The sequence below is a fragment of the Hyperolius riggenbachi genome, chromosome 4 (genome assembly GCF_040937935.1).
Source record: "Hyperolius riggenbachi isolate aHypRig1 chromosome 4, aHypRig1.pri, whole genome shotgun sequence".
Taxonomy (NCBI): Eukaryota; Metazoa; Chordata; class Amphibia; order Anura; family Hyperoliidae; genus Hyperolius; species Hyperolius riggenbachi.
Window position 1 is genome coordinate 129,789,214 of NC_090649.1, and position 14,003 is coordinate 129,803,216.

Below are 14,003 nucleotides of genomic sequence, written 5' to 3' on the forward strand. Positions count from 1 at the left end.
CATGAGTAGTTTGGGCACATCTGTTGAGTAGACATAGCTACTGCCTACACATCAGTAGACTAGGCATATCTCCTGCCTACACATCAGAAAACTAGACATAGCTCCTGCCTACTCATCAGTAGATTAGAGTAGACTAGGCATAGCTCCTGCCTACTCATCAGTAGAGTAGACTAGGCATAGTTCTGGCCTACACATCAGTACAGTAGAGTAGACTAGGCATATCTCCTGCCTACACATCAGTAGAGTAGACCAGGCATAGCTCCTACCTACACATCAGTAGAGTAGACTAGGCATAGCTCCTACCTACACATCAGTAGAGTAGACTGGGCATAGCTCCTACCTACACATCAGTAGAGTAGAGTAGACTAGGCATAGCTCCTACCTACACATCAGTAGAGTAGACTGGGCATAGCTCCTGCCTACACATCAGTAGAGTAGAGTAGACTAGGCATAGCTCCTACCTACACATCAGTAGAGAAGACAAGGCATAGCTCCTGCCTTCACATCAGTAGAGTAGACTAGACATAGCTCCTACCTATACACATCAGTAAACTGTGCATTATCCAAGTAATAATCTCATTTCTTTATAGTGTACGTGGGCTCATATGTGTAAATGCCAATAAAAAAGACAATGGGGACCAAAAGAAAGGTTCTACCTTCCTAGCCCTTGATGAATGCAACATACAGGTAAATGGAAAAGGATAAAACTGACAGTTTCCTTTAAAGTACATTCTAAGATTAATTACAGAAGACAGCAGAAAGATGACTGGAAGCGATAAAGGCATGAAGGAGATTTTAAAACATTAAGGCTGGTGCATTCATTGCCTCTCACCAGACATCTCAGGGGGCACATGCTTTTTTTTTGCTAAATCTACAGAGGTTTTAGTTTTGAATACATTAACTATAAAGCGGTTACACTTCTGTCTAGGTTCACATAAATATTCATAATTGAGGCTAAGTCTCTGCACTATTCAGAATACAATGAGACCTGAATAGAGATGGCCTGAACGGTTCGCCGGCGAACTTCCGTGATTCGCGATCGCGGCGAACCGGGAACTTTTCCGGAAGTTCGGTTCGCCCCCATAGTGCATCATGAGGGTCAACTTTGACCCTCTACATCACAGTCAGCAGGCACATTGTAGCCAATTAGGCTACACTCCTTCCTGGAGCCCCACGCCCCCTTATAAAAGGCAGGCAGCATCAGGCAGTGGACTCACTCGTGTGCCTGCAGTAATTAGTGAAGGGATATCTGCTGCAGACTCTCATAGGGAAAGCTTAGTTAGGCTCTTGTAGGCTTGTTAGCTTGCTCCTGGCTGATTGTTATTGCTAATAAAAAAAAAAGCACCCCTCTTTTGAGAGCTAATCTTGTTCTTGTGACCTTTTTTTTTTTTAGTGTGGCCCACTTGCATTATATACAGCCCTGTCAGTCAGTGTCACTGTGCCTGTATGTGTGTGACAGGTGCACATGTAATACCCATCACTGCATATACCTACTACCTGTTGTTCACTTCAGTGCACCCACCTACCTACGTACAGTGTGATATACCACTCCGTGCATAGCTGTTAACTGCACCTGTGTGACTGACTGCACATTGTATTAGTCAAGTCAGTGCATACCTTTCACTTCATCCCCCCCCCCCCAATATGGACAAAACAAAAGGCAGAGACAGGCCACCTGGCAGGTCTGTTCAAGGTTGCGCTGTCATGATTTCGTGCGGCCCGCGACCAAAGTGTTCAGATCTTTCTCAGCTTCCGCACTTAAGCGTGACATATCTTCCTCCTCCTGCTCTGATTCTGGCACCCCACTTGACACTCAGTCGGCTGCCACCACCAAAGTGCCATCACCGGTGTGGAAATTTTTGTGTGTGTCTGCCTCAGATGAGAGCAATGCCATTTGTACTCTCTGCTACCGAAAATTGAGCCGTGGAAAGACCAAGACCCGCAAAGGGACACTTACCTTACGAAGGCACATGATTACAAAGCACCAACTGCAATGGGATGACCACCTGAGGGAAAGCAGCACACAAAAGCAAATCCACACACCGCAGTGGAAGATATGCAATTATTTCTCAAAAAAGGCGATACCCAACCTGTACCGTGATGTTGAAAGGCAAGTGGTGTCATCTCTGGCACACAGCATTGGGTCAAGGGTCCATCTGACCGCGTGGTCATCAAAGCTCGGTCAGGCCTGCCTGAAGACTAAGTCAATCCCCACACACAACATCTCTGCCTGCACGCCGTGTGACTGCCTGCCCCAAGACTCTCTCCACACAGGTGTCAATTAAGGATGTACATAGATGAATTCTAAACACCAGACTCTTATTGGTGATCCTATAGGAGTCCTTGAGGTCCAGTCACCACTGATACAATATATCTGAGCTTGTACCTCTCTCCACACACTAGAGTCATTATGAAAGGCTCTGGTTTTCTTGCTGAAATTATTATTTTTTACTTTATTCAGGATGTGGCAAGACTACTAGATTTCCTCTGCTACAATAGAGACTGTGTGGAGGCTACAAAGCATGCAGCTGCTCTGACTCTGGGTATCCATGTTGAGAGTTTAGCTTTGTGGCTGTAGAGAGGGGAGTGAGGGAAGCAAAGAACGGGTAGCAAATGCTGTCCAATCCACTCATCTAAAGCTACAATGGATGTTGCCTGGTGCAGATCTATCATTTGGATGAGAATATGCTGTCTACCAAGCAGGGCCAGATTACAGACTAAGCAACCCAAGCAATTTATTGTGGGCCAGTGTGGGTCGATTGTGGCCCCTTAGGGTTGTTTGGTCAGTAATCTGGCCCTGTTGCAGAGTTGAAAGAGGAATAAAGTATCTCACCTCTTCAGGAGTTTAGATTCCTCTCCTCAGTGCCGCTTAGCATCCATTCTCCATGACTGCAGCCGGCATCTCTCATCATGTGACCCATCGGTATAGTGAAGGGACACCAAGAGTGCGAAAACATCTGCCCACCTATACTGGGGAAGGTGGGGAGTGCGCACCTGGCTAGCTATATATGGGGGACATCTGGCTACCTACACTCGGGAATTTCTCTGTCTAATTTTACTGGGGAACAGCTCTGTCTACCTATACAGTGGGAACATCACTAGCACCGTATACTTGAAACATTTGGCTACCTATAGTGAGGGGACATCTGGCTGCCTATACTGTGGGTGGAGTCTGGTTACCTATAGTGGGGAAGGGGGGAATCTGGCTACCTATACTGGGGCGACTTCACTCGCTATCTATATTGGGGACATCTGGCTACCTACCTATAGTGAGGTGACATCTATAGCGAGGGGACATCTGGATACCTATACCGGGTGGGAAACTGGTTACCTATACTGGGGGACATCTGGCTACCTATAGTGAGGGGACATTTGGCTACCTATACTGAAGGACATCTGGCTACCTATAGTGAGGGGAAATCTTGCTACCTATACTTGGGGGAAATTGGCTTCCTAAACTGGTAGGCGAATCTGGCTACCTATACTGGGGTGAACATCTGTGTCCATCCCCCTTGCACTGGGAGCAGCAGGTTGATGCAAATAGGCAGCAGCCCCTCATACAGAGCTTGTACTACTTCCAGTTGCTCACCTTCCTGGACAGTTTTCTAAAAACAGCATTTTAGCCACAATAATCTGGTAAAATGCATAGAAGAGAACTTTTGGGCAGTCTGATAACTATATGATCAGATGGAAGACCTCTGCCTGGAAATGTGATACTTAGCACTACAATGGGGGTGCTGATGGAGAAACACCAGATATCAGAATATCCTAGACATGGCAATATCAAGAAATTACAACCTGCATCACTGGAAAAATATAGTATAGTGTCTTTCTCCCACTATTGTATTGCAATTTTAGTTCCCTGAGATCTTCAGGTGCTTGAGGACCCTTTTACCCTTCTTTTTTTTTGCAAGTGTGCATTGTGTTATCCCGTTTTACTGCAGGGTAATGCATCGACAATGCAAAGCAATAAGACCTAGCACACTTATGGCATCACGCCAGAAGTGCCCGATCGCCGTTGCAAAGTCAGCCGAGCGTTACCGCCAGACTCCCGCACCGACACAGCAGCAGCAGCGGAAGTAAAGTAAGTCAATAAGCAATGCAGACATTTTAAATATGTTGGCGCACTCTGCCGCAAGGTTGTATGAATGATGTTTTGTGCGTTTTGGTGCAATGCAATGGGGGCGGAGCATCGCACCGCAACCACAATGGCCAGGTGTAAGATTGGCCTCAAATGATAATGATGAATGGTTTGGGGCCAATACATTTACAAATACCTATGATAGTTAAAACTGTCAAATTATAAGGGCAGGTAATTATGAAGATCTATGAAAAATACCAATTTTACAATGCATTCATACAGTGGCATATCTACAATGGTAGTAATGCCTCCAGCAGCAGCAGCCAGCGTGGCGGTCCGGTACCCTTCCCAGTCCATGCGTCCAGGTTCATTAACATGTACATGAGGATCGATGACTCCAGTCATAACCACAAGATTCCCTACATCCAATAGCTGTTAAATGAGAGGAAAAAGACATAATCAATTCAACAAATGTAAGATGTAAACAAAAGCTTGTAAGAACAAACTGTACACAACTTTGTAATATAATCTTTTTACAGCCTCCTTACACTAGCCTGGCCTCTGCAGGCGGTGCATTCCCTCTGCTGTTCCCGTGAGCTATCCGGTGGCTTGCTGGTGCTCAGCATAGGTGGGGGAATGGTATATGTCCCATGGAGGCACATCTGAGAGAGAATGTGGCTGAAATCAGATACGACACATGACAGTATTTTACTGCATGTCAAAGGCTGACACTTATGGGGTTATCAATATTGCCTTTGGCTGTTCCTGATATTGGGTGTATTTATACTTACCTTGGGCTTCCTCCAGCCCCATGATGTGTGAGGGGGGTCCCTTGCTGTCCTCTCTGTTCACTTGTAAATCCGCCCGGTAATCTGGCCAGCCTTGACAAGCTATGTGCATCTAGGCATGCGTTACCTGGTCGAGCACGCACCCCGGCAAAACTCCCATGCTCTGGAGTGTTCTGGGCTTGTGCAGTACTACTATGCAGGCACAGAACGCTTCTGGAAACGGGAGCAAGACGGGGGAGGGGGGAGAGAGGGGTGCACAGCCAAGTCACACATGTACAGAAAAGCGCTGCTGGCCAGATTACAGAGTGGGATTATAAGAGAACAGAGCGGCCGGAGAGGACGGTGAGGGACCCCACACAACTCATAGGGCTGGAGGAAGCCCCAGGTAAGTATAAATGCACCCACACACCCCATCTCAGGTTCCCTTTAAACCGCAGCCAGCAAATGTGCAGTTGAGCCTTCCCTGTGAAAGAGGCCTAAGTTTAAGCACAGAAATCAGTGGAAATTGTGGCAGTGGATGGGGGAGGGGGGGCTGTTAGGGTTAGGCATTAATAAACAGAGGGTTTGAGTGAGAATAGTTTAGCTTTAGCAATAGTAAAATAACAGTAAAAATTACAGATATGATACCATCATATTACCCATTGCCCAATAATAGAATATCAGTGATTTTACCAATATTTTACCAATGGCCATTTCCAGCACCCACGTTACTATGGCATCATGTTTACATGTATGCAATAATGATACCCATCATGGGAAGGGGATGTACAAGATAGAAAATTCTCCATGAGTTCTAAAAAAAACAGCTATGAGCTGAAATACAAGGCATCATTGTCCGATTGGGCTTGATTTACTAAGCGGTGCTAACCTACTTAGCACGTCTAAAGTCTTAAGGCGCGCTAACCAGGGTGCTAAGTAGGTTAGCACTAGTTTTCTCAATCAGATCGTGCGCTAAGTACCGCGCGCAAAACTTAGCGTGCGGTACTTAGCGCACGATCTGATTGAGAAGTCCTATGCGCGCGCTAAGTCCCATAGGCTTTAGTGGGCACTTCGCGCGGAGCGCCCTGCGCTCTGTGCAGTGCGCGCGCAAAACTTTGCGCGCGGTACTTTGCGCACGATCACTACTTCTCACATTTCAACTGAGTTTAGACGTGCTAAGGGCCAGTGCTAAAGTTAGCACCGTTTTGTAAATCAAGCCCATTAACTGTAATATCCCCCTGTGCAGTGCCCATGCATGAACAGGTTCTCTGCAGTGGCTTCTCCTGGGAGCTACAAGAATTCTTATAATTGCCAAATAAATTGGTCATAACAGCGGAGAATTTCTATACGCAGTGAATCATATGTAAAAAAGCACTGGGTGAGTAACTTAGTTGTTTAGAGCTGAAACAAAAATGTTCAGAAATATGCATGCACCATCCGTGGGTCCAGCCTGTAATGTAGACGCATCAGGGGGTAGGTGACAAAAGGTGACCCTGTGGAGTGTCAGCCTAATACCACCAGACACACTTCCACCAAATAAATAACCAGTACTGACAGAGGAGAAATCACTTAGAGTATTTATGATGAGTAAATCAGGTCAATTTGGCACTACAACCGAATTGACCTAATAGAAAACTGTGTTAAATATTGGCAATCGGGCGCCCAGCCCATCATTTGGGCACCAAATGGCTACTACATAGAATGGGGGCGGTTAAGGTTAGGCATGAGGTAGGGGATGTTAAGGTTAGGTATCTTCTGGGGGGGGGGGGGGGCTGTTTAAGGATAGCCACCTTGCCTGGATGGTTAAAGTTGGAATAGGTGTTGGGTAAGCCAATATTTTAATCATAGTGGCTTATCTCAGCACCCAACTGATGCAGCAGTGCAATAACATACTCATTTATGGCTGTGATAGTGCCAGCCCCCTCCAAAATACAGTTAAGTATGAGATTGACCTTGGCTAGTACCAAGAAGGTTCCACTCTTTAGAAAGAAGCTTTTAAAGGAAAACTCTGTCAAGTGTCATTGGATAAGGCATTGCATAGCAATTATATTTGTACTTTGTAGCTTTCAAAAAGTTCTGCACTTCTAATGTAATCAGTTGCAGAAGTTTTAAATACACACGTCTAAAGATAACAGAAAAAAAGAATATTTACATTACAGCTCCAAGAACCAAAGGGCTATCTTTGAACACAGAAAGAGTGCCTGTGCTCTCTCTTCCATGGTTGTGAGTTTTACCTCTGCTGCAGTGGTCAGTGCTTGTGCTTGCTTTCCCCATGGCAGAATGCGGCTGATTTTACCATCACTGATGACGATGTCGGCAGAAGATACTTTGCTTCCCATTATCACTCTCTTACTCCTTATGACATTTATCTGAGATCCCACTGTAACATTCATCATTCCTGAAATAATGTAACACGAGATCACTCGTCAAAGCCATTATTATCTCTGATTGCAAGTAAAGCAATATTGTTCTTTGTATGTTATGCTGTGAACAGACCATGAGTTTTTTTGGCAGATAGATAGCTCGATAGATAATTTCCGGCAGGGCTGATCTGATTTCGATCATTTTTCTGATCGTTTTTCTCATTGAAGTGAATGGAAATCAATTGGAAAAAACGATCGGGCAGTAAGTCTGCTGAAAACACTAATAGGCCTCAATTCACTAAGCTTTATTAAAGGGGAACTTCAGCCTAAACAAACATACTGTCATTACGTTACATTAGTTATGTTAATTAGAATAGATAGGAAATATAATTTTTTACCCACCCTGTTTTAAAAGCACAGGCAAATGTTTGTGATTCATGGGGGCTGCCATCTTTGTCATGGGGGCAGCCATCTTTTTGGTTGAAAGGAGGTGACAAGGAGCAGGAGACACAGTTCCAACTATCCTGTGTCCTGATAACCCCTCCCATCTGCACACGCTAGGCTTCAAATGTCAAATTCAAAATGTAAAAAAAAAAAATTAGCACCAAAACAGCAGAACGAGAGCAACAACATCAGAAATCCCATCATGTTTTGCACAGCATCAGGGGAAAACTGCCCGGGCAGTTTTCTTCTGTGCAGCTAAAAATAAGGCTTGGATAAGAGAAACAAAGTTCTGATGCTGTGAAACTGATAAAGAAACACCAAGCCTCTTCAGTGCTACTGAGTCGATTTTTAGTCCGGAGGTTCACTTTAAATACTTTATCGAATGTTAGATAATTTACCTCATGGTTAAAATCTAATTTTGAATTCACTAAAATGTTATAGATTTATTGAACATTTTATCGATAAAACATTCGATAAATATATAACACCTTAGTTAATTCAAAATTAGATTTTACCCATGAGGTAAATTATCAATCGTTCGATAAAGTGTTTGATAAAGCTCCGTGACTTGAGGCCATTGTGTATTACCAGCATTAATCTGGACATTGATTTTGTTGCTCATACCTGAAACTCGACCTGACTGTGTCTAGCTGTAACCAAGAATTGAACTTCATCCCAATCAGTAGCTGATACCCCCTTTCCCATGAGAAATCTATTACTTTTCTCAAACGGATCATTAGGGGGCGCTGTATGGCTGATATTGTGGTGAAACCCCTCCCACAGTGTGATGTCAGTGCCTCACAGCACTGAGGTGCTCACATCACACTATTGGAGCCTTGTTGCATTGTGGGAAATAACTGCTGTTTCCAACAGCCAAAAAAGCAAGCAGCAGCTACTTCCACTGACTTCACCTGCCAGCAGTAAAAATGTTGCCATATGATACATTTCAGAATGTAAATATGGGAGAGGAAAGATTTCACAATGGGCAAACACTGACTAAATCATTTATACATAATCATTGTAAAAAAAGTAAGCACTTTTTTTTTGTTATTTTCACTGAAGTTCCTCTTTAAGACTGATATAAATTAAAAGCTTGTTGGGAAAACAGAATTTTATTGTCACCTCTTCCGTTGCAGTGTAAGTTAGTTGAACATACCAATATATAAAGCTGGCCACACACAGACTGCAGTTCCTACTTGTATCTACTGCTCTGTTCTTTGTAATGCAGAGTGCATGATCATGTGGGCAGTAAAGATTGGAGGTGCAGTGCAGCCAGGAAGCTGCCTGTCAGCAGTGCAGCGCAATACCGGGCTAAATCCATGCATTGAGTGCCTATCAAATGTTATGCTAGGTACACATGATACAATTTTCTGACAGATTTCCTGTCAAATCGATTATTTCAAACTGGTCCGATCTGCTTTCTGAGTGATTGTCCGATCAATTATCCATAGAAGTGAATGGAAAATTGATCAGAAAATCGACCGTAAATCGGATAGGACCTGTTGGAAATAATCAATCTGACATTAAATCTGAAAATTGTATGGTGTGTACCCATCATTAGGCTAAATATACAGTGAGGCTAGATTCACAGTGGGACGTTGCGTTGTGATGCCACGTTAAAGTCGCACCGCAAGCTTACAACGCAACGCGCCCAAAAAGTGGCAACGCAGCGTTACCGTCGCATACAGCAGATACAGTAAAAAATACAGGCAATGAAAAGTATGCTTCCAAGTCATTACTGAGCATGTGCAAACAGTCCAACGCAGCTAATAAAGTGTATAACGCACTGCATGCAGTACTTTCACTTAACGTGCAGCGTTAGACACCAACGCAACGTGTGCACTGTGAACAGGGCATTGATTTTTCATTGCAGTGAGTTATTCTGCGTTAAATGCTGTTTTAACGCGTGACTTTAACGTCCCACTGTGAACTTAGCCTGAGAGTTGCATTGCGTTCCCTGTAAAAACAGGAATAAAATGGAGGGGAACAAACCTTCTTATCTCACTATTCAAAAACTACAGCTCGCTATTTATATATTTGGATGAAAAAAGGTTTAACCCTGGTATACCAATTGTTTTCTGATGGTTACATTGTTACCTTTGAAAGGTTAAATAAAAACTTTAATTTAGGTCAAAATTCTTTTATCAATACTCACAGCTTGGGCATGCTACCGAAATTGACTTTGTTGTAGAATATAGTTGTTTATTAAAGAGACTCTGAAGCGAGAATAAATCTCGCTTCAGAGCTCATAGTTAGCAGGGGCATGTGTGCCTGTGCTAAAACGCCGTTATAGCGCGGCTAAACGGGGGTCCCTTACCCCCCGAAATCCCCTTCGTGCAGCCGGGGATCTCTTCCGGATTGAGGCAGGGCTAACCGCCGCAGCCCTGCCCCAAGCGCGTCTGTCAGCGCATATCTCCGCCTCTCCCCCGACCCTCTCAGTCTTCCTTCACTGAGAGGAGCGGGGGAGAGGCGGCGATGCGCCGCTGATAGACACGACTGGAGGCAGGGCTGCAGCCTTTAGCCCTGCCTGCCTCCGTTAGCCCTGCCTCTAGGAGCAACAAAATCTACGACCAATTTGATCCTTGATTTTGCGGGGGGGGTTGGGGGTGAAGGGACCCCCATTTAGCCACGGGATAGCGGCGTTTTAGCAGGGGCACACGTGCCCCTGCTAACTATGAGCTCTGAAGCGAGAATTATTCTCGCTTCAGTGTCTCTTTAAGCCCTTCACTTATTTTTACATTAGTTATAGATACTAGTATTTGCAAACAACTTTTCAAGTAAAAATAAACCTAAATAGAAAAGGGATATTGGTCCTATTTCTGAAGATACATGATTGGAGATACTTCAGATGGTTCCCCTTGTCTCACTTAATGCTACCCAAAAACGTCATAATTTACTGTACGTATTATACTTCAAAGAGACTTTTAAATGGGTCTTTAAAAGATTCTAACTGTACTAGGTTTCAGAGAAGACTGTAAGTTAAGTCATATTCTTTGGAGCTGCTTTAAACTTTTCAAATATTGGACTAATGTACTTGATATTATAGATTGTACTTTTTTTTTTTTTTTTGCTTAACTACCAAGAGACTAATGAACTGTCCTCCTTGGTTTTATAGATTCATCTATTATTGATGACCCACGTATACAACTTGCTATTTGTAGAGCCCTATTTCAAGCTAAAAAACTATTACTGCAACATTGGAACGATGTGGTTCCACCTACTTTAACTGATTGGATCTCCCACCTTAAAGAGAAACTTAAGTGAACCTAAAAAAACAAAACATTTTTTACCTGGGGCTTCTACTAGTCCCCTGCAGCTGCATGCTTAAAGGGATACTGTAGGGGGGTCGGGGGAAAATGAGCTTAACTTACCCGGGGCTTCTAATGGTCCCCCGCAGACATCCTGTGCCCACGCAGCCGCTCAACGATGCTCCGGCCCCGCCTCCGGTTCACTTCTGGAATTTCTGACTTTAAAGTCAGAAAACCACTGCGCCTGCGTTGCCGTGTCCTTGATCCCGCTGATGTCATCAAGAGCGCACAGCGCAGGCCCAGTATGGTCTGTGTCTGCGCAGTACACTCCTGGTGACATCAGCGGGAGCGAGGACACGGCAACGCAGGCGCAGTGGTTTTCTGACTTTAAAGTCAGAAATTCCAGAAGTGAATCGGAGGCGGGGCCGGAGCATTGGGGAGTGGCTGCGCCAACACAGGATGTCTGCGGGGGACCATTAGAAGCCCCAGGTAAGTTCAGCTCATTTTCCGCCGACCCCCCTACAGTATCCCTTTAAGACGCTCCCAGATGCAGGGGTATGATCGAGGACACGCGCGGGCCAGTGGCAACTGGCTCTGCCGCCGAAATTGAAACGTAGCCACTGCAGGGGACCGGAGGATCAGGGCAGGCACAGGGCGGCTGCAGGGGATGGTAGAAGCCCCAGGTAAATGAAACTCTTTTTTTTAGGTTCACTTAAAGGAGTTATCAGGCAAAAAATAATAAAACAAGCGGTACTTACTCAGGCTTCCTCCAGCCCCAAGCTCCCAGCATGTCCCTCAACGCAGCTCTCCCCGCAGCTGTTCACCGCAGCTCCGTCCCGGTCCCCGGTGATGACGTCAGGCCGACCTGCTGGTCCACGTGGCGGTGATTGACGGTGCCACTCACGCAGGCGCAGTACAGGCCGACCTCCAGGTCGTCTTGACGTAATCGCCGTGGCCTCGGGGAGAGCTACGGCGAGGGACATGCTGGAAGCTTGGGGCTGGAGGAAGCCCCGGGTAAGTAGCGCTTGTTTTATTATTTTTTGCCTGATAACTCCTTTAGGTTTCCCTTTAGTATTGGTTATGGAAAAGATAATATACCTTATATACTCGCATATGAGCCTAATTTTTCAGCACAAAAAAATGTGCTGAAAAGTTACCCCCTCGGCTTATATGCGAGTCATTGGAGCAGAACAGATGGTGGAGCAGGTTTTGTTACTGGCAGAGGAGCGTAAGGATCGTGCACTAGTGATCTGCTCTTGCCAGCTGGCTCCCTGCTGTGTCCATGCCCCCATCCACTGCAACATGGTGTGCAGAGTGCGCTGCTCAAGACTACCTGCGTCCCCCAGCTTGTTGAGCAGAGCATGCCAGCACCTTTTCAGCGGTGCAATGATCAGAGATGCTTCCTCTGTGGCAATCGATGTGTCTCATATCTATGACACCATCTAGTGGCATCTTGAGACAGCTGTATTATCCTTGGGGCACATCCAGCTATGGGGAGGGGAATGACTTGTACAGTGGGCAAATCTGGTTACTGTGGAGGGGGCTTATATGTGAGTCAATCACTTTTTCCTGGTTTCTGCTGGAAAATTGGTTGACTTGGCTTATACACGGGTCGGCTTATATGCGAGTATGTACGGCACTCTCGGCCTTTGATATAATCATACTGTATACCATTGACTTTGTTTATTTCAACTCTCTATTTTTGAATTACACTTGCATCTCCCCTCTTCTGGTTAATATATTTACAATTCACAATTTGGAAAATGTACAACTATTCCGTAACATAATTATTATATAGTATAATTGTATATTGCATAATCTATCTGTATTTTTAACCTTCTGCATACATGTATATTTGTATACCTAACTTCTTATTCAATAAACATTTTTGTTGATTCAGATAGTTAGTGACAAGTATATTTTACAATACTCTACAAAGCAGAATATGTCCACACTATATAAAAGCATAATAATAATAATAAAAACAATGTATGATGTTCTATTGCTTTAACCCTTTCGGGACCGGCTGCCTAACCCCCCCTTAAAGCGGTTTAAAACCCTGACATAATATTCAATAAAAACATGTTTTCCTACCTTTTATATGCCATACGGTTATCATATTTGCATTTGTGCATAAATATTATTATTCATTTAGAAGTTATAGGTTTCCAAAAGTACAGTTTTTTGCTTTGTGAGCTGACTTTGCATTTTATTAATAACTGGTTATATTCATTGCGGTTTTGCAGGCAGACATGTTTTCAGTGTCTCTCGGTCTCCAGCAGCTTCTTCGCAGTCAGAGAATGTGTCACATTCCTCACTTGATACATTTACGTAAACACAAGATAACATTATCTAAAGTTCCGATGCGCCTTCATTTCACTGCACTGAACTTTCAAGCTCTGTGTGTAACCCTTCGAATGCTGGTCTAGTAAAAAAAAATGCTGGTTGCATATAATATGCTGTAAATAATGTTTTAGAGCAAAGATAAAATGCAGGGTTATATTCCACTTTAAGGACCAGGCGATTTTGCATGGGGGGGCGGCACGTTTTGGGGGGGGGTCAGGTAGCTGGATCCCTGGTAGGGCTAAGCTGGGCATGGTGTCCTTAGTGTGGCCAGGTGTTCCCCATATTGCAGGCAGCCTTTACTCACCTCCAAGGCTCCAGCGATGAGCAGCTGTGGACCCTTCCGCTCTGGTCGGCATCCCCTCTCGTACTGCCGCTCAGTTCCGGGTCGCGGCTTTATGATGTCATCAAGCCGTGACCCAATACTTACATTAGAGCGAGCGGGGATGCCGATAGCCGTGGGAACGGCAAGAAGGTGAGTGGATCCTTTTCTTCCCCCCCTACTGCCGCATCACTAACAGAGATCACTACGATCCACGGGTGATCATAGTGATCATGTGATCAGCAGCCAATCGTGATAGCTCATGCTCACTGAGGGGAGATGTCAGCTGTCATATGACAGCTTAATCTCCCCTCTCGGGTGCGCACGATTGCGGCAGAACACTTAATTTATAGCGACGTTAAATCTACGTCCAGTCTGAGCGGCAGCAGCACCTGCTGGACGTAGATTCGCACTACGTCGGTCCCCATTAGGTTA

The 14,003-nt window shown here is 44.8% G+C and overlaps 1 protein-coding gene across 5 annotated transcripts in view; it reads right to left on the reverse strand.

The window, feature by feature from the left end:
* LOC137571481 (allantoinase, mitochondrial-like) overlaps window positions 1–14,003 on the reverse strand; it is a 74,005-nt gene that overhangs the window by 37,231 nt on the left and 22,771 nt on the right. For all 5 annotated transcript variants that reach the window (XM_068280647.1, XM_068280649.1, XM_068280651.1 and 2 more), the window contains exons 2-3: window positions 7,083–7,246; window positions 4,362–4,513 (exon numbers count right to left, since the gene is read on the reverse strand). In XM_068280647.1, coding sequence (XP_068136748.1) covers window positions 4,362–4,513; window positions 7,083–7,246 — 316 coding nt within the window. The remainder of the gene's footprint in view (window positions 1–4,361; window positions 4,514–7,082; window positions 7,247–14,003) is intronic.